Source organism: Camelus bactrianus, chromosome 16 (genome assembly GCF_048773025.1).
Source record: "Camelus bactrianus isolate YW-2024 breed Bactrian camel chromosome 16, ASM4877302v1, whole genome shotgun sequence".
In the NCBI taxonomy this organism is placed as follows: Eukaryota; Metazoa; Chordata; class Mammalia; order Artiodactyla; family Camelidae; genus Camelus; species Camelus bactrianus.
In genome coordinates, this window is record NC_133554.1 from 57074348 (window position 1) to 57098177 (window position 23830).

General features: G+C 55.7%; 1 protein-coding gene across 5 annotated transcripts in view; it reads right to left on the reverse strand.

The window, feature by feature from the left end:
- The window catches only part of DNAH17 (dynein axonemal heavy chain 17), a 105117-nt gene that overhangs the window by 57967 nt on the left and 23320 nt on the right, over positions 1-23830 (reverse strand). For all 5 annotated transcript variants that reach the window (XM_074343811.1, XM_074343813.1, XM_074343814.1 and 2 more), the window contains exons 14-31: positions 20784-20892; positions 20210-20313; positions 18259-18399; positions 17319-17462; positions 16404-16586; positions 13647-13901; positions 11994-12163; positions 11312-11534; positions 9615-9731; positions 9392-9478; positions 8364-8516; positions 6403-6651; positions 4494-4616; positions 3070-3417; positions 2878-2969; positions 2329-2455; positions 1430-1582; positions 12-137 (exon numbers count right to left, since the gene is read on the reverse strand). In XM_074343811.1, the coding sequence (XP_074199912.1) occupies positions 12-137; positions 1430-1582; positions 2329-2455; positions 2878-2969; positions 3070-3417; positions 4494-4616; positions 6403-6651; positions 8364-8516; positions 9392-9478; positions 9615-9731; positions 11312-11534; positions 11994-12163; positions 13647-13901; positions 16404-16586; positions 17319-17462; positions 18259-18399; positions 20210-20313; positions 20784-20892 (2904 nt within the window). The remainder of the gene's footprint in view (positions 1-11; positions 138-1429; positions 1583-2328; positions 2456-2877; positions 2970-3069; positions 3418-4493; positions 4617-6402; positions 6652-8363; positions 8517-9391; positions 9479-9614; positions 9732-11311; positions 11535-11993; positions 12164-13646; positions 13902-16403; positions 16587-17318; positions 17463-18258; positions 18400-20209; positions 20314-20783; positions 20893-23830) is intronic.

Here is a 23830-nt window from a genome sequence, read left to right on the forward strand (position 1 = left end):
GGGCCCCTGACCTGCGCGGGGTAGTCAAAGATCCACTGCTCCCTCGGCTTCTCCTCGTATGTCACCACGGCTTCCGGGATCTCGTGCCGCAGGGTGGCACACATTCGGTCCAGGACCCGGTTCAGCCAGACTTCCACCTGGGGATGGAGCCACGTGGACCAGAGAGGCCGTGAGCACACCTGGTCCCGACAGCTTGCTTTGTCATTTCAAACAATCAATGACTGTCATCGCCACCACAGTCATCCTGGGGGTAGAGATGCCAAGGCTTCGTGGAGCGGGGCAAAAGACCCACTTGACAGATGGGGTCAGGAAGCCTGGCTCTACCCCGCAGAACTGGCTGCCCTGCGCGTCTGTGAGCAGTAACTTTCTAAACAGAAAAGGGAGAGGGATTCAGAGGAAACTCTAGAGGAAAGTCTACGTCCAAGCCCCCGAGGTGGTGCCCATGTTTGGAGCCTCGGCATCCATAGCCCGGGCCCCGCCGCCCAGTGTCCCCGGCGGGTTCTGATTGGTGGATCCCCACTTGCCCCTCAAGTGCATCATCTCAGGGGCTGAGATCGTCATGATGGCAAACCTGTCAACAAGCCTTGTGTGTATTTTGAACTATGAACCTTCAACTGACCCCTGCTTGGGGGGAAATACCCAAACGGGACAATCGGGTCGGTTTTCTTGTTCAGAACAACCCCAGTGCAGGTGCAGCTCGCTGGAGTTCGTTGTGTCCGCAAGGAGTTAAGTGCGTGAAACGAATCTGAACAAACTGACGGATGAGGCCTGTCACTGCCCCGCCAGCCCCGCCAGCCCCGCCAGGCCGGGTGCTCCGCAATCGGGCTGTGGAAGCTCAGGTGTTCTCACGTGAGATTTTTTTCCCTCCCAAGCTGACTTACCTCTGAATTCTGTTTTGCTTAGGCTAATATCAAGATCGATTCAGGTGCTTGATCAGTACTTGGCCAATGAGACGGGCAGAGGGCAGAGGGCAGCCAGGAAGCTTGCCGTCAGCCTCCTGGGCTGGGGAAGCTGGAAATGGGATTGGGGCTGCCCAAGGGAAGGGGGCCCCTAAATCAAAGCGATAAGGCAATAATGCTGAACAGGGATTAGAACCTGGCAGTTCAGGTGTGCGTGGCCCCCTTCTAAGCAGTCCCCTTAGCATTAATGATAATATAGTTTCACCGGCATTAGTAAACCTCTCTGTCCATCCCCACTCCCCCTCCCTCCCCTCCTTTCTCTTCTTTATTTGTTTCAAGACACACCGCGTACTATGTGAGCAAGGCTGTGCTAGATATTCTATGAAGACCTTCTTCAAGCATTTGTTCTGAGAGGCAGAGGAGAGAGGGACGGTCCTGTCCGAGGCCACATGGCCCAAACGCATGCGGCCCTGTCATCTGGGTGGCAGTGGGGCCTCCGTCCCTTCGCCCTGGGACTTGCACACACTCACCTGCCCCGAGAGGTCACACTCCTGATCAAAGTCCACGTACTCGTCCTCCTTGCTGTACATGCCCAGGCCGGACTTCAGCGGCTGCCCGGAGGTGTCGAGCTGGAACTTCAGCTTGCACAGGCTGTCGAAGAGCTTGGACAGGTGGCGGCTCACCTGGGTTGAGGGGGTGGTAGGGAAAATCGCCTCATTTTGCAACCAAGGGGGTTCGAAGGGGGATGCACGCAGCCCGAGTTATCCTCGGCAGTTTTAAACTTTTTTTTTGGCTCAGACCCCCTCCTTTTCTGATCAACATTAACTAAACATGCTTAAGCAACAAAGGGAAGAAGCAAACACTGCTCTCAGGCGGGACCAGAAGCCAGCACCCTAGAGACAAACCCCAGTTCCTGAAGATCTCTCTCCTTGAGGAGGCTCTGTCCCTGAGGCAAGCGCTCAGACCCTGAAGTGCAGGCCAGCCTTGCGGCCCCTCCTTGTGCGCCCGCAACTTCATGCTTAAGAAGGAGAGTCGTTTCTCCTTCTCTCCTTCAGAACGGGAGCCTCAGAGGAACTTCTTTTCTTCCCGGCGCCTGGGATTTATTGGGATGGGCCAGGTGGCGACCTTGTGTGTGGGCGTGTCATTGCGAAACAGCGTGTCCCTAAGCCCCTGGCATCCACCCCGTTTCGCAGAGGACGAAGATGAGGGTCAGGAGGGTGAGGGCAGGATCCGGGGCCAGGCCCGGTCTTTCTGTCAAGGCTCCTGGGTGGCTTCTGGTGTGGACTACACGACCCCGTGGAGGTCATACAGGGACATCTGCAGACAACATCCCAGGGCCACCCAGACACAGGGCCAAGCACGGCCCGCCTGGAGGCTGGAGCTTGCACCTGAAGTCGGCCTGTTTTCGGAATGTCGGGGGCCCGCCTACCTCCACAGGGTCATTCCCGTTGGACAGAATGTCTAGGAGGTCGGCCGAGGAGACAAAGTAGAACCTTGGGAAAGCCAGTCTTTTCGTCTCTAAGTGTTCGGCCAAGGCCTTTTCGCACACGGCCAAGCTGTGGGGAGGGAGGAGACGAGGCTGCCGAGTCCTGCTCTGCAGAGCGTCTTTTCCAGCCCGTCCTGCCCGCATGCTGGACTGACAGCCCCGGAGACACCCAGTCTGTCCATAGCCCCAGCTTGCTTCAAACCTGCCAGCCCCACATACCGGCTCTCTGGCAGCCCCTGACCTCGCAGGCGTTCCTAGAGAGGATGGGGTGCGGCTTAACCTCTGTGGTTGTTGTTCCTCTGAGGCTGAAGGCCTGCTCTGTGGCTGCTGTGGCGGATGTGGCCAGGGAGGGCGAGTGCCTCAGGAGGGGGCGTGTTAATCCAGGATGGGGCCCGGGGCGGGGGCAGTTGCCCCATTCTGGCCAGCAGGGGGCACAAGACACGGGTTTCTGCCACAGCAAAGTCCTTCTGCTGGACAGGCGTGGGGACCCACCTCTTCTTCAGGGTCTCAAGTTTGTCGTAGAGGCCAGGGTTGTTGGTGGCTTCAATCACATTGGGCGTTTTCACTGCATCTTCCATCAAGGCCTGGGAAGAGAGAGGTCCCCCCGAGGCGTGAAAAGCCCCGTGGCCTCCAACGTCGCCGTTTCCGAAGGTGCCCAGGCAGGAGGGAGCGGGCTGTGCTCACCTTGAACTCCAGGTCGATGTCGTCGAAGCGCCTGGAGTCCTCCGGCAGCTGGGTGCGGATGTCCTCCGAGCCAATGAAGATGCTCTCCAGGTGGCTCCACGTTCTCTGCACCTCGAACCAGATGGAGATGACCGAGTCCGCCGTGGACAGCTTCTGCTGCCAGCTCGTCACCTCCTGCAGGAAGTGGGACAGGTACTTGGACGTCATCAGGTTCTGCAGCTGCACCTGGTTGTCCTCCAGCGTCTCCACCAGCACCTCGTCCGACTTGAGCATCATGGTGCCGGTCCGCGGGTGTGGCTCGTGCTCAAACTCCATGGTGGACCAGGTACTGTCCAGGGCTTTCAGCACCTTCGGGGGGACGGAACTCAGGTCAGACAGCGTCTGGCTTGAGGGGCGGAGAAGCACCCAGGGTTTCCTAAAACGTGGAAGGAAGCCCTGCTTTCAGAAAGCCCCAGTGCTCACACCAACGTTATTCATAAGGCTGACAGGTGGAAGCAGCCCAAGGGTCCGTGAATGGGTGAGCGGATAAGCACGATGTGTCCGTACAATGGAATGTTATTTGGCCACACAAAGGAATGAAGCACAGACCGTGCTACAAAAGGAAGGAAACTTGAAAACATGCGCAGTGAAGGAAGCCCTCATACTGTGTTGCCTTTTATACAAAATGGCTGGAACAGGTAAACCGATAGAGACAGAAAGTGGGTTAGTGGTTGCCTAGAGCTGGGGGGGGGGGGCGTGGGAAGACAGGAGGGGGCCGTGATGGCTAGAGGGCACAGGTTTCTTTCTGAGGCGATGAAGATGTTCTAAAATTGACTAACAGGTGACGGGGTGCCTATCTGTAAATACGCTAAGACACTGAATGATACGCTTTAAATAGGTGAATGGTGTGGTATGTGAATTATAGCTCAATAAGGCTTTTTTTTTTTTTTAAGTGCCAATTTCAGCCAAAATGTGATCATTCAAACTCACAAAACAGGAGAGGAGAGAGATCTGAATTGCAAAGGAGTCCTCCAGGGTTTGCCTGTGTCCTGACGCAGCCCTGGGGACCAGCCGATGGCCAGCCCTCCCGCCTCCCTCCTTCAGCATCTCAGAAGAAAGAGGCAGAGGCAGCCTGGACCACAAACCACACATCAAGGATGCTCCGTGGAAGGGGAAGGGAGTTCAGGCTGGCTTCACACGCACACACGACTGCGTGCAGGAGATGGCTATAGCCAGGAATTGCCCACCTGCCCCACTAATAAATTCTGGAAATATTTTACAAACGTTCTGTCACAGGCTGGGTAAGGGAAGGCCCACCGAACTTCGCCTTCATGTTAAATGACCACTGGACCCCAGGGGAGAGGAGAGACTCGTGGACGTTGGGTTGGTGGGTCCGAGTCAGCATCACCCCGTCCAGAACGGACTTCGCTGACGACAGGGGCTACCTTCTCCATCCCGGACTCCTTCACGGCCTTGTCGACAATGTTCCGGACCTCGTCCTCGTATCTGTGTAGGTTCAGCTGGAGTAAATCTGCCAGGGTGGTCTCCTCGGACATTTTAAATTTCACCTACGGGGAAAGAAACAGGCACCTTCCACATCAACAGGTCACCTGTTCTCCAGGGGAGCGACGCCTCTGTCCTTCAGGGAGAGGCAGGTGAGCGAGCGGCCCAGGCTGCAGAGGGGGCAGGTGGGCTCCGTGACTTGGGCAGGTCACTTCTCCAACCCTTTCCTCTCCTCCCTGTGGAAGTGTGTGACTGCAGAGCCCTCTTGTAGTGGGTTGAAAAGTGTCCACCCCCCACCACAAGTTCACGTCCGTCTGGACCTCAGAACATGACCCGATTTGGAACCAGAGCCTCTGCAGCAGTTAAGGATCGTGAGATGACATCATCCCGGGTCAACTGCATGGGGTCTAAATCCGATGACGGGGAGTTCTTAGAAGAGAAAGGAGCGGGAGATTTGAAATGCAAAGAGGCCACGTGCCCACACAGGCAGGGACCGGAGGGATGTGGCCCCAAGCCAAGGCCCGCCTGTGGCCACCGGAAGCTGGACTGGGTCAGAGGGACCGCAGCCCTGCCGACTCCTTGATTTTAGACTTCTGGCCTCCAGGGCCAAGAAGGAATACGTTTCTGTGGTTTTAAGCAAGCCCCCGGCCCGTGGGCTTTGCTGCTGCAGCCGCAGGGCCCGACCAACCCCCTCAGGTGGCTGCTGCGATCATGACGGGTGCCGACGAGTCACAGGTACCATTACTCTAGTAACAACACCAGCTCCGTGCATGGAGTCCTCAGATCCCTCTTGCTGACACGTAGACAGACATGTCCTAGCCTGGGTCCTGAGCCCACCATGGAAACTGGTTTAACCTATGGGTGGAATCCAGTGTCTCTCTACCACGTTTGGGAAAATCCGCACCCCCTCAGGTCTCACTGAGTCCTCAGCGGTGCCCAATTCCCGGGACGCCTTAGCTGCTTACTGCTCGCCCCCGGGGGTCTCTCCCGGCCCCTGGTTGGGGCACACGAGCCTGCTGGCCCGTGGTCTCAGCACTCAGGTACTCAGGACAACCCTGCTTGTCTGTGTTTCTCTCCCCCAAGGCCCAGCCACACTCCATGTGCCCCTGAAGCCTCTCCGCTCCCTCCTCCCCTGGCCGGGGGGCCGCACCCGCTGTGCCTTTGGAACCAGCCCCAAACGCCCTGCCCGGCACTCCCAGTAACACTGCCCGTGCTGTTCCCTCTTCCTTCGCTTCCCTGAGAGTAGGGCCCTTGTCTTCTGTCCCCGCATCCCTGGCATCTATGTGGGGCCTCTGCAGAGGAATCGTTCAGCAGAGGACTCAAAAAAATTTTTTTTATAATTGAAGTATAGTTGGCTTGTCATGTTGTGCTAATTTCTGGGGACAGCGTAGTGACTCAGCCATGCTTATGTGTATATATTCCTTTTCATATTCTTTTTTGTTACAGGCTATTGTAAAGTGCCGACTGTGGGTCCCTGTGCTGTACGGTAGGAGCTGTTGTTTATCTATTTTGTATATAGAAAATTTGGGAAATTTGGCTGCTAGGATTCTGTGCTTCTGGGATACATGTTGGCCCGGGGAGCTACTCATCTACAGCAAACTTCCTGGGCCCCATGGACGTGCACCCTACAACCAGAACTGGCTGCGTGACTTGTGGGGCCCAGTGCAAAATGAAAATTGTGGGGCCCTTTGTTAAAAAATTATTAAGAATTTCAAGACGCCAAAGTATTCAACCCAGCGCCCCGAAGCCCCGTGGGATGGCGTGGGGAGCGCCCGGCTTCGTGGGTGGCAGGCCTGCCCGCCCGCAGCCAGCGCCCGAGCAGCGTGCCCTCCTCCCGGCCACGCGCGGTACCTGGGTGGCCTGCATGAGCTGCTGCCAGTGGCGGTCGCGGATGGCGGGGTTCTGCAGCTCGCTCACGGCGCGCAGGGACGTGATCATGTTCTTCACGGTGTTGTCCAGCCCCACGAAGGCGTCCCAGCTCTTCATCTCCTTGTCCAGGGACCGCACGTCCTTGGCGAACTTCTTACAGTCAATGTCCATCTGCTCGACGTTGATGTCCCTCCATTTTGTGGTCTTCCAGCCATCGATGCTGGTGTTGACCTGCGACGAGGACACCCGCTGTCTCCTCTTGTTGGGGATGGTTTGGGGAGGCGCCTGGGTTACTTTCCCACCACTGCTCTCGGGGAGCAAAATCCAGTGAGGAGTACTGAGAACCAATAACAGAGTTTGGTAAAGTGGGTGGATGCAAGGGAAAGAAAAGAAACAGTTGTATCATAAAGGACTCAACTTGAAAGTCAGCAGTTAAGACAGATTCTGGAAAAATGTGGGCCTTGTCACGTCCCACCAGGACCCAGTTTCTTGGTGCCACGGAACTTGCCTCAACCGGTGAAACGTGAGTGACACCTGACACTCTAGGGGGTAGAAGCATTTAACTGCCCAATGCTCGACACACGATTCCCTTTGCCTGCCTTGCCCATCATGGAAGCACGTGTTGAATTGCTCAAGGGTTTCTTGGAACAGGAGTGTGGACTTTGCATGAACCAGAGATATGTTTTTTTGGCTAATGAATCAGATTTTTTTTTTTTAGGGTTGTTTGTTACTGCAGAGTAACCTAGCTTATACCGACTGATAAAAATATGCCAGAAGAAATTTCACAACAGGATGAAACAAGGCACAGGAACCACTGGGGGCAACTCCATCGGGGTGCCAAGAATGCCATGAAGCTGTGGTCTTTAATCCCGTGTGGGCTGAAAATGGCTGTGAAGCTGGAAGGGCTAGTCTGAGGGGGAATGAGAGGTGGTTGACACGGGCTTGAGGAAAGGCCTGACCTTGACAGACATCCAAGTCAGATGAAGACAAACAGTTGGGACATTTACGAGAGATTTATCTTGAAGATCCCAAGACTGGATGTGGAAATCCCCACAGGAATCAGTGGCCCTTTCTGGTAGTTTTAAGTTGCTTCTGGAACTTGTTATCACAAAAATGTCCTGGCTAGCTTGTTTTGGAGAATTCTTCTTGAAACACCCTGACCGTAAACGCTTGTCTCCTGGGAATGGTAACCTGTATTCTGGAGTTCATCAAGGGAAAGTCCTATTCCGAATTCACCGACTGTGTTTCTGTAATGTCCCTCCTATACAGGAGACGTGAATTCAGTCAACTGCAGGGGGAAAAAGATATCAAGAGGCTTGACTGGTTCTCTCTCTCCAGGGGTGGCTGGGATGCAGCCTGTGGCTCCAAAGACTGCCCACCCCACCCCCACCCCCCGCCGACCAGGTAAGAAACAGGTAGACTCGCATGGTCAGAATGAAGACATTTACAATAGTTTACTATGATGTAATGAAAAATAAAATCCAGGAAGAGGCAGAGCCTGCTCTGGGTGGGGACACTGAATACTGCCCACAGGGCGATTCTCCCCAGACGAGCTCACAGAGCAGACTGAGTTCTCTTTACTGTCTGAAGAGCTTTCTTGTGGAGGGGAGAAGGAACTGACAGAGGTTCTGAAGTTCATTCAAGAGCATAAGCCAGAAGAGCTGAATTATCTTTGAAAACAGGAGCACAGGGGAGAGAGACTACGCTAACAGGCGTGCACCGGCGACCCACAAAGCCTGGATACCGCAGAGTGATGCTTCCCACCCTCTCCTTCTAGAAGAAAGGGTGCCCCCATCAAAGTGGCTGTCACCACAGGATCCCGGGAGCATCCCCTCTTGGTGCTGGGAGCCGTGCCTGCAGAGCGCCCCACCCTGACCCTGGGCACCCTTGGCGTTGACCCGCCCCACTCCCAGTCCCCCGAGGCCCCTTGCTGCCTCTCTCACCATGATGATCATGTCCCAGAGCTCCTTCAGCAGGCGGACCTCTTTGTGACAAGCCTTGAGCTGCTTGTAGTCTGGGACGGTGACTTCAAACAGGCTCCCGGACTTGCACAGCGCCTCCATGATGCCTTCCATGGCCGCAATGCTCTTTTGTTGCTGCAGGGGAATGAAGAGGAAGCTGGTGAACAGGGCTGCCCACGTTTGGTGGAGCCTTCCCAGCCTCCCACCCCGCCACATCCTAGTAAACCTCAGAGCCACCGGCACGCTGTCCTCCAACCCCGAGTACAGAAGATGACAGCAAACTTCCCACCCAGGAGAGCAGTGCCCTCCCTGCCTGGCTTCTCATCTTACGGGAAGGTGACTCATCTCTGAGTGCAGGTGTGAGGACTGACTCTTAATGGACGTTGTATCAATGCCAGATTTCCTGACTTCCCAGAATTTCCCTAACTTTCTCACTATATATATATATTTTTTTATCGTATTAAAACTTATATAAGTAATGCTGAATTGCCTTGAAAATTAGGGAAAAATTAGAGGGAAAAGCAGCAAAGAGGAGGTGGAAAAAGATTCAGCCTGAACCATGTCAGTACCACTTGCAGAGGGGGGTCCTGGGTGTGGACTTGGGCAGTGAGAACCAAGGGGGATACAGGTAAGGCTTGTCCGCCAGCTGAGCATAGCAGGTCAGGGAGGAGACTGAGTGCAAACCCTGGGGGACAGCCAACTGCAGACTGTGAACAGGATGGGGTCCTTGGAGAGGGAGGGGGCCGAGTGGCAGGGTGGGCTTGTGAGCTTACAGGATATTCAGATGCGGTGGGCTGTGGGCCTGGAGGGAGACCACGTGGGATGCCCGAGTTGACATGTACGTGCACAGTCAAACACACACACACACACGCATGCACACACGTGCACAGCCCCGAGGCCGGTCCCACCAGGCCTGTCTCTGGACTCACAAAGATGACAGCCTGAGAAAAGATCAGAAGGTGTCAGGGTCCCCACAGTGACTATGCCCTCTCATCTCTGGGCAAGAATACCTTATTCAGGGACTTGTACGGGTCGGGGTCACTGAAGCTGAATGGGGCTTCTTGTCTGAACTTCTCTCTGAACTCGTGCTGCTTGAGCTGCGGGAGAGACACATGGGCAGACACTGTCAGCGTCCCAGTGGGTCTGGGAGGATGTGCCCCAAGCCCCGCCCACCAGAGCCCCGCCCTTGTCCCGGCCCCGCCCCCACCCAGCCCCGCCCCAGCCCCGCCTTACCTCGAACTGCTGGCACTTCCTCCTCAGGATGCTGACCTCATTGGCCTGCAGGGGCGCCACGTTCTGCTTCACCTGGATGGCCAGCTTCTTGGTGTTCGTCCACTGTTCCGGCAGTTCCTGCACAGGTGAAGGCCAAGGACCATTCCTTTTCCTGTTCTTTTCTGAACTCTCTACTGTGAAATAGTTACAGACTCAACGGTGAGTTGCAAAAAAAAGCACAGAGTCCTGTGTGCCTTCCCCGCCCCCAGCTGCCTCCGGGGGCGGCATCTTATACAGCCGTAGTTCAGTAGCCAAGCCAGGCAACCGGCGTCGGTGCTAACATCGGGCAGAGCCTGTCTGTTTTCACCCTGCGCTGTAAGCTGGATCCATGCGTACGTGTGTGTGCATGCGTCTTGGGCGTGTGGAGTCCTAGGTAATTTTATCTTATGTATAGATTTCTTGTAACCGCGGTCCATCATCAGAAGGAACTGCCTGCTCTCTGTATCTGCACCCACCACACCCTACCTGGACAGCCACCCACCTGTGCTCCAGTTCTATGATTTTGTCATTTCAAGAGTGGCTTGAACAATCAGATGAATTTTTGGATTTTCCAAGTTCCCCACACTCGGGCAAATGTTGTACTAATAATCGTAAAATATTTTTTTAAATTTCCAGCCCACAAATGGACATTGTACTTTCTTTTGCGATTCACTAAGTCTCTGTCAGCAGTGGCACACCTCAAACGCTTACCCAAATTTTTATCAGAACCCCTTCCCTGTCCACGGCCCAGAACCCTGGGGGCCTGGCCACACACACTTCAAATCCCAGTCCCGAGGGGAGGACACAGCTCAGGGGTAGAGCACGTGCTCAGCATGCGTGAGGTCCTAGCTTCACTCCCCAGCACCTCCATTAAAAAAAAAACCCTAGACCTTAGCTGAGCCCTGGGCAGGGTGGCAGGGGCCAAACATAACACGCTCCAAAGCAGGGCCTGGGCAGCCCGGTGTCACCAAAGCCACTGACACACACTCCTGTCTTGCCCTCTGCTGTGGGGTCTTGGCCACTGGCTGGAGTCAGCACTTCCCCGCAGGGGGAGTGAGGCCAATGCGACTGGACACAGTACCAGTGCCGGCAGAGAAGGAGAGAGGGGGTGGAGGCAGCCAGATCTGGGAGGAGACTGAAACTCCAGGGGGGGGCTGTCTGGGCCGCGGCTTCAGGACCCATCTTCTCTGTCCCCCCCCGCCCCTCCCGCTCCCAGCCCAGCTGCACACACAGCTGCTCTGACACCAGCATTCTCTAGATTAGCTGTAAAGTACTGGGCGTCTTCAAGTCCCCTTCAAGCACCCTGCTGCGGCCTGTCTGTCCCACGTGGGGACTGCAGCTGGCCGGCGGCCTTCTGGGTTGGGGGATTCTGAAAGCAGCTGCCCCACTGCCCTTCCGGGCTGCTGGCCCCATTCTGTCCACCATCCTTCGCGCCCAGGCTCCCGCTGCCCTCGGGGAGACGTGGGACGTGAAGGCATTTTTAATCCAATGAAACACCAATCAAGTCGAAGAACTGCAGGCCACCTCCCTGTCCCGTCCTCTCCGGGCAGCCTTCTCCCACTCCCCACCACTGTCCAGAAGGAGGCCTAGCCCCGCAGGCCTCGTGTCCCAACGGCCACCCTCCTCCGGCTGCACCCGCGGCTCCCGCTCCCGCGATGACGCAGCCCCGGCCCGTCTACCTGCAGCTTCGTGTGCACCTCCTCGGGCATCTCCTCCCCGTAGGACTTGAGCAGTTCGATGGTCTGCTTCAGGGGCTCGAACATGTTGTCGGTGGCCGTCTGCCTCTCCTTGACCTTCATCAGATGCCCCATCGCCTCCACGAGGCCGTCATAGTCCCCCTCCTTGACGGGCGTCGTCAGGCCCGCCCTGGCGACTTTCATGAAGGCTTCCAGGTCAGCAAGGCTGAGGGGTGAGAGGTGGCCGGTGACAGGCCTGCCCTCCCCTTCCCTGCCTGCACACACCCCGCGCCTCACCAGCTAAGCTGATGGGCGAGGCCCAGAGAGGCCTCAGTCGGGCCCCCGGATGGAGGAGCTGGACTGCAGCTCTCCCGGCCCCGCACCACCTGTCCCTGCACAGGTCCCTGTCCGCTCGTTTCACACCAGGCTTCCCTGCCCAACGCGGGGCACAGTAAGTGCTCAGTAAAGACGCCACAGATGGGGGACGACGGCCTTCACTCCCAGCCAGGGGCCACCTTTCTGCCGGCCTGTGGGCCTGACCTCCGCCCCCCAGCGTAGTCGGGGTGCGGGGAGGTGCCCGACCGGCCAGACTTCGTGGAAGGCCACTTCCGGGTGCCCCAGCGCAGGGCTCTCTGGGGGCAGGTCCGTGTCCGGCGGGGGGGGGGGGGCGGGTCCCCGCACCCACCTGTTGACGACGTGGTTGCTCAGGTGGTGCTTGAACATGAGGCTCCAGCGCTTGATGGTGCTGAGGAGCGCCTGCTTGAAGGGGCGGCAGTCACACTGCAGCCAGCCGCTGAACACCTTGGTGTTCCCGCACCTGGACACCGCCTCGTACAGCTTCTCGTAGGAGTCCATCTGGAAGACACGGCCCCACCCGCTTGTCGGGCTGCTGTGGCCGGGGGTGGGGCGGGGCGGGCACTTGGGAGGCCCTTACGGCAGGCTGGTGGCCTTCTCCCAACACCCCAGGGGTCCCGGGGGCCCAGCAGTCCACCCCGGACACCGGACAGTCTGTCAGAAACGGACACGGCCCAGCAAGCCCGCAGGGCTTCGGAAGAAGAGCAGGATGGAAGGTTTAAGAGGCGATGGGGTCCCCGGCGCCCTCGAGGCCTCCCTTAACTCAGCCCTCTTCCCGCTGCTGCACATCCTCAGGGATCTGAAGCTCTGCCAGCCAGCTGTCCCCGCCGCTGTGGGGCAAAATGTACCCCCAGCCCCGCACATCTCCCCTATGGGTGGGTCACCTTCATCACGCTTTGGGAAAAAAGGGGAGGTTCATAACCGAGCTATGTTTTCTTACGTTCTCTAAAGATGCTCTGGCATCTGGGGCCTCACTGACCCTGGAGGGACTGCCCATCCTAGGGCTGGCTAGTTCCTAGAGATGGCAGACAACCCTCTAGGACCACACCGCTCATATGCAAACCACCAACCAGAGCCCACCCCCTTCTCTGTGGGGCTGTCACACTCCAGGCCACTGCCCACCTGCCCTACTCACCCCAGGGCCAGGTGCCTGACAGCTCGGGACAGCCCGCACACACCCGAGTCCACCGAGCTGACGCACTCCGGCCCAACCGAAGCCCGCTCGCTCCACCTTGCCCGCTCGTCCCCATGAAGACCACGGTACAGCTGTCAGCCACGACGTCCCCTCAGTCCCTCTGCCTCCTGAGTGACGCCGGTGCCTCCCCAAGTGGCCCTGCCTGACACGGTGTGCCCTCCTCCTCTTGGGAACTGCGAGTCACAAACTCTCTTTTCAACAACAGTCGTCTCCTGATCTGTTGGTCTCTCTGTACTTGAATGATACTAAAACTTACATTTTAAAAAAGTTTACCCAGAATGAAATAATGCCATTGTCAGCAACATGGATGAACCTAGAGATGATTATACTAAGTAAAGTAAGTCAGACAGAGAGAGGCAAATACCACAGGGCACCACTTAGATGTGGAATCTACAACATGATACAAATGAACTTATTTACAAAACAGAAAGACTCACAGGCATAGAAAATTTATAGTTTCCATGTGGGAAAGGGGACGGCGGTGGGATAAATTTGAGGAGTTTGGGATTAGCATACAGAACGTCCTATATATAAAACAGATAAACAGGGTCCTGCTGCGGAGCACAGGGAACTGTATTCACTAACTTCTCATAACCTTTAATGAAAAATATGAGAAGTAGCAAAGTATAACTGAATCGCTCTGCTGTACACCAGAAACCAATGCAATATTGTAAATCAACCGTATTTCAATTGAAAAAAAAGCTCACCAAGTTTTAAATCAAGCCCAGGGACCCTCCACGGGGGGGATCCTGGCAGTGAGGAAGCCAGTGGGGCCAGGTTCACACACACCTGCTTCTGGAACTGCGTGAGGGTGGGCGGTGTCTTTGGGAGGGTCTCCTCGGCCCGGGCGTCCAGGTCCTCCGGGCTGATGGCACGCCCGTAGGTGAGGAAGTTCTTCATGAACTCCTGGGGGTCGTCCACCCAGAGGTAGGAGTAGCGTTCGAAGGAGTCCTGGTACTCCTCGGCCTCCTTCATGGCGGTGATCACCAGGCTGGATATCTCCTCTCGCATCTCTATGAGGTCCGTTGTGTCTTCCAGGTCGGTCTGGGAGGGGGCGGGAGGGGAGCAGACCTGTGAGCGCTTTGCCCGCGATCACGGCTTGAATCTGGTCTCCCAGCCCCAGGGAGGGGCTGTCGGTGCAAGCGTCGCTGACCTCTCAAGATGGGACGTGGGGGAAGTTGCCAAAGGGCAATGTTCTCCTGAGAAGACACGCTGCCCCTGCCTTTCGCCCAGCAGGCCCCTGGGAGACTCACATGTCCCTTCACTCATTCAGGAGTTACTCAGCACCTGCTGTGTGCACGCTGGGGAGGGGGCACTGGGGATGGGGACAGGGCTCATATGGTGGGGACAGTCCAGGAGAGGAGTCAGACGTTCATCAAAAAAAATCACAGAAATGAGCCATCACGACTCTGCCCCTCGCTTTCGGGTGTCATGGGGAGGAGGTCTCAGGAAGGCTCCCTGAGGAGCTGGTCTGGGAGCTCTTGGATGTAGGTAAAGAGCAAGAGGAGAAGCGTAGCACATGCAAAGGCCCTGCGCCGGGGGAGGCAGGCGTTTGAGGACCTGAATGAGGACCACATGGACGGCCAGAGCAGGAGCACTGAGAGGGATCTGGGCTACGCAGGATCTTTTGAGTTTCAAGTGACAGAAAACTCAACCCAAATTGGTGTCAGCAAAAAAATAGCTACTGGGCTCATGCAGCTGGAGAATCTCAAGGTCGGGGTGCATCTTAATCATGTTTTTAAATGTTCTGTCTCTTAAGAAGCTTTGACATCTTAAAAAGTCTTGCTAGCTGGGGAGAGACTGCCCCTCACAGCGCCGGCCAGTTCTAGGAGGGGAAAGAGCTGGGAAGCAGCTCGCTTTGCGCGTACAAATCAGCCAGCTCCGCACCCACCTCCTTTATCGAACGAACCCTCGCGCTCCAAGCCAACCTTCCCCCTGCCATGACCATCCCAGGCCAGGTACCAGGTAACTGGAGACAACCCCTAGAGCCCAGAGCCCCCTAGCATTATACAGACCGTCCAGACCCGAGCTGCTCCCCCTCCCTGTCCTGCCTTCCTGCAGAAACCCCAGCAAAGCCCCGGGCCGGGCTTCCCTCCACCTGCTCCCGCTCCTGCCCAGACCCGCTGCCCCCTGCAGCCCCGCGTGGCCTGCTGCGCCTCTCGTTTCTGGGGGCAACGTGAGTGGCATTCAAGTTTTCTGTCAATGGCTCTGATCTCTCCACATTGTCACGCAGTCACCTCCATAAATTCAAACCTCACGGGTACCGATGAGAGCGGGGCAGGGCTCTGCACAGCCCGGGGCGTGGCCAGACCGCCAGGACCCTTGTCCTCATTTGTCCTGTCCTGTCCCATCAGTGCCCCGGGGAGGAAGCAGGAGCCCCAGACGGGCATTCTGTCAGATTCTGGAGCTCATGTCGGCGTCTGGCTCTCACCGGCCTGAGTCGGGTCCCACGTCTGTACCTGAGCTGACAGCTGGTGGCAAACTGTTCTGAACTCTGCAGCATTTTGCTGCGTGCGTTTGGGCCGGGGACACCACCGTTTTGCAGCTTGGGAATCTTCAAGCCATCCTCTCTGCCTGGGAATCCCCTCTCACCCTTCAGGATGCAGAACGCACATCAGCTCCTCCGGGAAGGCCACCGTGACCCTGCCAGGTGCCTCCTCTTGGTCCTCACCTCACTACACACATGCCCCCCTCCCTAACAGCACAGAGCATCTTGCTGTCGATACTTGTTATTACAAATAATACACGCCCATTATCGAGAAGTTCAAACAAAGTAAACACATATGAAGTAAAAAGCCCCTTTGCAGCCCCTGGCCCCCTCCATCCTTAACCCCCATCCTGTTCCCAGAAGCAAGCACTCTTAACGGTTCTCGGAGTGTGTCCACAGGCAGACAGGCTTTCGTTTGTTTGTATGAATGGAATCGTATGACAAACACGGGTAACATGTCATGGGTGTCCAGCCGTCCTGGGCTCTGGTGTGCCTCGTCCAGATGCCTTTGCCTGCATGGGCCGGAGTCCACTGAAGGACTCCCCCACCTGGCGGTCATTTTCGCTTGACTGTCACACAGACTGTGCTCACACACACACCTGCTGGGACCTCCCTTCAGTGGGGCTGAGCTTCTTACACCTTCACACCCCCAAGATCTGACCTGACTGCGTTTTATGTAGTAGGTGGGTATTTAACGCATTGGGAGCAAACAGACGTGGCAGCCAGTGGCAAGCACGTTTGTCAAAGGGCCTGAGGGCTCAGAGAATCACAGGGTTTAAATTAAGGGAGGGAGTGAAGTAACAGGAAGTGGAGGAGGGGCACACTCTTGGCAGAGTGTTGGGGGTGGGGAGGTGGCCGGGGAATGAAAGCCAGGCGGATGGAGAAGTCATTCACCCACCATTCATCCATCTACCCATCCACCCCCGTACCCCCCCCCATCTATCCACCAGCTCCTGAGATAACAGAAGCTTCAGAACCATCATCATCAAAAATGTGCCAAGTCAGGAAGGCAGTCCTGATCCAGGAGAGCACTCGCTGGTAGGGACAGATAGACTGACCTTGTAGCTCATCCTGCCCTTGGCCAGCCGGGGGATGAGCTTGGCCACGTTGTAGATGTCAGCGACCAGGCTCCCAATCAGCGCCAGGAAGCCATAGTCCCCGCTGACCTCCAGGGACGGACTGAAGACCAGCCCGTCCTCCTCTAGCTCCATGTGGACCTCAAACAGCGGCGCGACGCTCTCCTGAAACAGGCCATCACGGGGTCATTGCCTCCCCCTCAGCCGCACCGTTCACAGCACAGAGATGTTTACCCCGGCAGCATCCAAGTTACCAGGCCAACTCTCGCTGGCTGGGACCACTGCAGAGGGCATGCTTCCCAGGGGGCCCTTGAGCAAGAAATGTGCAGCCAAATGCATCACCTGAGGGCCAAATGCAGGCTGGGCATCCAGGGCGGGGTAGGGCAGCGTGAGTGCAGAGGAGGGACCGGCTTCCTTGGTCCAGAGTCCTCATCTGTCACTCACCAGCTACATGGCCTTGGGCAAGAACCTTGACCTCCCAGTTTCCCCAAGTATATAAAAGGAGAAGAGCCATTTCGTAGAACAAAGGAGGTAACTTCCCCCATCCCTCTGGGTCACTGTGAGGACTAAGTGAATGGCTACCACCCAGAGCATGTAGGGTGGTGGTGGCTCAGGACTAGTGTGGCGGCCACAGCCACAGAGGGGCGGGCGGAGGGTGGTCACAGCCGGGAAGGGCAGCCCTCACTGAGATTCAGAAAGGACAAGCCCTCCTGTCCCCTGGGGCTCCGCTGACCAAGCGTGCACGTCGGAACCCTGTCTGTCCCTGGACCCCCCGTAAGGCTGCCAGCCTCACGTGCCAGGTGGCGGCATGGAGGTGTGCCCAACAGAAACCTTCTCTTATTTATGTTGATCACGCCCATATACGAGCACGCATAATAGCCCACATTTGTAACTTACATCGACAACCATGTTGTCCATTAGGTAATTTAGAGACTTGCGAATGAAACGTTCAAATTCCTCTAAGACCATGCTGTCAATGTAGTTGACGTAATCTTTCCAGGACTGGCTTGTCACGTCGGCTCTGAAGAGGTCGGCGTTTTCCTGCAAACAGAACCAATGGCTGGCTGTCCCTTCACTGGTGCACCGTGCTCGCTTTCATCAATTTATTCAGTGACTCTCTGGGCTACCCCTGCCCTCCCGTACACACTCCACCCACAGAGGTCTGCTTTTAGCTTCTTCAACGCACCAGGCTGTCCTACGTCAGCGACTGCACGGACTGCCCCCTCCCGCTCACGCCAGGTACTGCTTCTTTCCAACTTTCAGGTTTCAGCTCAAACGTCACCTCTGCACAAAGCCCCCCAGTGGCCATTCAGGTTTGGCTCCTGTCCCTGCCTCCCCCCCCCGCTTGTGTTCCCTCTAGCAATCCATACTGGTGCCTCTGATGGCAACGATGACAACTCTGAATTATGTGTTTGTCTTTGGTCTAGACCTGCCCTTGACGCCACACTTCACGAGGGTAGGGGTTGACTGTTCTTTCCACCCTTATATCTCCAGCACTCAGCAGTACGCCTGGGACCGGGCAGGAGCTGGTGGGTGGATGGATGGATGGGTGGGTGGACAGATGGGTGGCTGGGTGAATGGGTAGGTGGGTGGATGGATGGGTGGGTGGATAAATGGGTGGATGAATAGGTGGGTGGGTGGACGGATGGGTGGGTGGATGGGCAGGTGGGAGGATGGGTGGATGGGTGAGTGGGCAGGTGGGAGGATGGGTGGGTGGGTGAGTGGGCAGGTGGGTGGATGGATGTAGAGGTTGTCAGAAACGTGTCTCTCTCCCTCCTCTCTCCCCATCTACTGAAAGCACGCGGGCCCTTGACGGTCCCCCTGGGTGTCTCCTTACCGCGACCATGGCCTGGATCTTCAGGCCGGCATCCTTGACCGCAGTGTAGCGCTTGGTCAGATTGGCCACCCTCCCATCCAAGTCGAGCAGGGCCTCTTTCTTGTTGTCCTTCCTCTCAAACATCGGGTTGGCCGACCAGTCCTGGGAGGATAGTGCAAGCGTGAGGAGAGCGTCTGGAGCAAAGGCTTGGGGCCCGGCTCCTGCATGACACACCCTTTGGAGCGAGCACCCTTGTCCCGGGCTGACCCCGCAGAGGCTGAGGGGCTGTGAGGACCATTGGCCAGTGAGCCTCAGACGATGTAACTCAACACCAGCCGGGGCCTCGGGGGACCACGGAGACACCTCCGGGTGCTCCCCCGCAATCAGGCCTGGAAGGAGCCCCTCCTGGGAAGGCGTGTCTGAGCTTTTCATCCGGGAACCTTGGGAGCTGGGGGCGAGGGCGTCTGGTGGCCAGACCCGGAGACGAACATGGAGACGGTGAGAGTCCAGGAGGACAGAAAGGGCCACATGAGAGAGTATGAGTGACCGGAGGAGGTGCCCGGGGGCTGGGGAGCTGCTGCCATTTTCAAACTAAAAGCACTTTATGAATCTAGGGGACACATCTGGATACACTCTGGTGACCTGTTGGAGCCCCGGAGATGATCAAGGGCTCTGCCCACCTCCGGACAGAGTCGGGGGGGCAGCAGAGGGGAGGCAGGCCGCTGCCGGCCTTCCCCACACCGAAGCTATGAGACGGGGTGGCTGCGGGCTCAGCTGCGTCCCCCTAGGTCCCCCACCGATTTTACACATTGAAGTCCTAACCTCTAACATCTCAGGATGTGACTGCATTTGAAAGGAGGGTCTTTAAAGAGGTGATGATGTTAAAGTGAGGTTGTGAGGGGGGCCCTTACTCCCATATGGCTGGTGTCCTGATGAGAAGAGGGGATGAGGACACAGACACACACAGAGGGACGACTGTGTGCGGACGCGGCGGGTGTGGGGGAGATGGCCGTCTGCACTCCGAGGGGAGAGGCCTCAGAAGCAACGAGCCCTGCCGGCACCTCGGTCTCCAGCCTCCAGCCTCCAGCCTCCAGGACTGTGAGACGAGACACATCTGCGGTTTGAGCAGCCCGGCCTCCAGCATTTAATCATGGCGGCCTGAGCAAAGCCAGGGATGCTTTTAGACCATTGGAAGGAAAGGACCATATCAAAAAGTCCTTCACTTGGACAACAGAGCTACAGGTGAGATCAAAAGATATTTTTGGACAAGCAAGGACTCTGAAAGGAGGTCACCTTTCTGAGGCAATAACATGTGGAAATAGTCCATTCAAATAAAAAATTGCATCAGAAAAAAATGGTGTGAGCCATGGCTTTTGCCTACAATTTACTGAGTTAAATCTAAGCGGGTGGTGATGAAATGCATGTGAACTGTAACACAGGAGCGTTTCACACCCTGATGAGCCCCAGGAGTCTCAAGACAGAAGAGCTGTGTTCTCGTGAGCAACTTAGCCACGGCCCCACTGCAGGTGTCTGCAAATTCTGGCGCTGAGGACAGACTGTGGCGGGGGGTGGCGCTAGTGCAGGCTGACCCCCCGGTTTCTGGATCAGGCTTGAGAGAAAGGACCTGGGCTGCTCTGCATCAAGGGATGAGCGTGTTCTGGTGGTGCTGATCTTAGCGATCTTCACCGGCTCCCCTGCCTTGTTCCTAAGAGCCCACCTGGCAGAGGGGACCTGCCCACACACTCTGTGGGCTAAATAAAAGCAAACAGAATGGAATTCCACAGAGTGACCTGGGGCTCTTGTGGCTTGGGGCCACCCTGACATCATCACCGTGGGAACCAGAGCCTCAGAAAGCAGCCCCCCACCCTGCCGCCTTGGGCACTTTCCGTGAGCATCTCCGTGGGGCCACTTCCCCAGGACCGCCTCCCAGGCCCCCATTCCAGCCCCACTCTGTTCTCTGCAGGCGACTTACCTTCATGGCCTGGGAAATTCCCTCTACGTTTCGCTTTGCCTTCTGTATCCTGTTCTGCAAGTTGTGTAGAATTTCCCGCATCTCCTGAATATATTCAAACACACCTAAGAATGGAAGCGGAAAGGAATCTTAGAAAATAGACGATTCAGCAAGTGCTGGCTTCACACTCATGGTTAGGACGCAGTGCTCGGCGAGGACATCCACTTCCCGGGGCCTGAGCCGGAAGTCATCCTGGGGAGCTTCCCAAAACCAAGGCTGAGGCGTCGCACACATCGTGCCTCTTCCAGAACAGGACCTCCCGTCCCCAGGCGGGCGGACCATTAATTCCATCCACGAACTCCAGATGCCAGACAGGCTGGACTCCCCTCCATCCACGTCCACCCCGCCCAGGTGTAACCCAAGGGGAAACAAATGTGGCTTTGAGGAGGAGGGTACAGCTCAGTGGTAGAGCACATGCTTAGCATGCACAAGGTCATGGGTTCAATCCCCAGTACCTCCATCAAAAGTAAATGAGTAAACCTAATCACCTCCCCTCACAAAAAGATAAAAAAAAAAATGAATGTGGCTTTGGTACCATCTCCATTCCAGTACAATGTTGTTTCGGCGTCCAGTAATTTGACATCGATTGCTTCCAACTCTGACTTTATCAGTGGAAATTCTACGTCCATCATGGTGGTCTTTATCTGCAAAACAAAGGCTACAGATTCAGGGCCCGTGTTGCAAATCCAACCAGCTGTAACGCTGTCTTCATGCTGAGGGTGTTCGGCACTCAACACTGACCAGACCGATGGCAGTTCACATGCACGCCGACGTTCGGGAGACCCCGACTTGCAAAGTGACTTCCCATCACCAAGGATTTATGTCGATACTTAACTCCTGATCACTCACGTTACGGGGCAGAGAGAGAAGGAAGTTCGCTAGTGCAAAAACAGTGCATATAGAGTCCCAAACTTCACAAAATCTGGCTTAGACTCCTGAGAGGAAAATCAGAGAAACACACACGGGTAGCTGGGACATTTCCGGGGCATTTCTCAGCACACCTCCGTGGTCACAAGCAAGGGAGGTCCAGGATCTGCGCAGGGAGAAGCTATTCCGGACGGCGTCGGGGTGAAGAGCCGTGCGGGTCCCGCCCAGGCGTGATGCAGGTCTACCCCGCTCCAAGAGATTCGTTTAATGCTTGGAAAGCTCAACACACAGAACAGAAAAAGAAGACAGAGGGTGCATACGGTTTCCATAAATCATTCCTTTAAATAATAAGCACCATTTGCGCTTTGCAATATTGTCCTATCTGGCAACATTCTGATTTATACCTAAGTTTTCGAGGACACTTCTACTCTATAAAGGGATAGATGTATATAGAATTGAAATTGTACGTTGCTGTGTGTCTACGCATGCCTGGGGCACTGCGCTGTGTACCAGAGACTGACAGTGTAACTGACTGTGCTTCAGTTAAAAAATAGTTAAGAAAAAAATCAGGCCAAAAAAATCGTACATTAGAGGCTATTTGCCTTTCACAATAGTTCTTTACTACATAACATTTGGTAGTTTATTTTCTTGATTTTATTTAAAAATTTTTTTAATTAATCCTTTTTTGAGGGGGAGAGGTAATTAGGTTTATTCACTATTTTTTGTATACATAGGTATATTTTTTTTAACTGAAGTGTAGTCAGTTTATAATGTTGTGTCAGTTTTGTTCACTATTTATCTAAATAGAGGTACTGGGGCTTGAACCCAGGACCTCATGCAAGCTAGGCACGCCCTCTACCACCGCACTGCACCCTCCCCTGAAAAGTTTGGTACCTTAAATGGTGGCCCCACCCCACCCCTACCCACGTCTTCCTTTTCAGACAAAGATCTCTTAGAAAAGGCACGGTATGGGCAGAGAAAGAAATAAAGCTTAAAAGCTATCACCAGTGGAGAGCAGACAGAAGTAAAAGGAAGCATCGATGCAATCACAGAGCGGGTCAGCGTGAAATACGGGTCCCACTCACCAGTCTGAACAATGAAACATTAAACAGCCCAGACAATAGCTAAATATTATGATGTCTCTGCAATGGACCAGAGTAAACAAAGCTCGTGGTGATGAGACCTCCCTAACATGCCCTGTTTATTTAATTTTTCAGCAGCCTCTGCCATAAATCCACATCTTCCCGGCATTTTCCCCAGACAGCCTAGCAGGCTCTTTAAAGCACCACACACCCACGCTGCCTTGCTTGGGCGCGCACGGGTGTCGGCAGCCCGGGGTCTCTCTCGGCGTCGGCAACCACACTAGACATCAGAAGGGCACCTAAGGGACCCAAGAGCCTCTCTGGAGAGGGGAACCGGCGCCCGTGACAAGTCGCTGCAGGTGCCGACCTCACTCTCCCGCTCCTCACCCGACTCCGACACTTTTATCGGCGAAAACAACGGCGTTCGTGGCCGACCCTAGCACGCCGCACCAGCCTGAGCTCAGCTGGGGTTTGTCTGGAAATTCAGAAGTGGAAGGTCAATCTGGGGTTTTATTCTCAATAACATCTGTTGGATTTTTTTTTTTTGTTTCTGATTGTGTCATCATAAAAAAAAATCCTTTGCACTGAAAGTAACCCACAAACATTTCCCACGTTACTACATCCGTAAAGCCTCCTTTTTTTCCTAAACACCGTGGCTGGGAGGTGCTCCAGGGGCCGGGTGAACGCGTGCTCTTAGAGCCTGAAGACTCTGGAGAAAGCTCATTCAAGGAAATGCACTAAGGCCCTGGCATTTCATGGTTCGTCGCTCCCAGGAGTGAGTCGATTAAAATTTTATCTTAAAAAAATGAAAGTAATGGAAATGTGCTTGCTCTAGTTTATATTGAACACATTTTAGGCTCCATTACCACCATGCCCTAATCCGGGAAGAGACTGAGGAGCGGGCCTGCAGTCGAGGCTTTGGTGGCTGTGGCGCCCCGGAGGCGGGGCTGGGGCGAGGGCTACTTCTGACAAATCCACGTGCCGGCACGACCCGTCCCGCTTCACTTCACCTTCACGTAGGAGAGGTCACCTCTAGCAAGAACAGGAGCCCTCCCCAGTTTCCCCAAGACCTGGCCTTGAGTATCCTGATACATCAACCTTCTCCTCTCGGCATGGAATTCCCAGGCTGGGGTGAATGCAGCCACCATCCCCTACGTGAGGCGTCCTGGCAGCCGGTGTTGCATAACAGAAACACCCTTTGGACTCACAATACTACGTTTTCTTTCTCTCGTGGGAGGGGGGTGCACGGTGTAGCTGCACACTCAGCAGGGGCTGGTGAAGGGGCAGGACAGGGAATTCCCTCCTCACACCCTGGATGGGACCAGACATTCAGCTCAAGGCCCCACAAGGCAGGCTGAGGGAGGGTGCCCCCCAGGGCTCTAGGAAAGGGGCTTTCACTCCAGGGGTCTGGGAGTGTGTAAGCATCTCCTGGACAGACTCAACCCCAAGACACAGAAATGGAAATGTCCCAGGTCCCAGACAGTTGCTCCATTTGGGGGCAAGCTGGCTGCAAGAAACGTAAGCCCAGTAAAGCTGCCTGCAGTCACGGGCGGGGGTGGGGGTTGCTGGAGGAGCCGGGGTTGGAGGAAGGAAAGCACACAGATATCTGTGCATCCGGTGGAGCCCTGGGGAC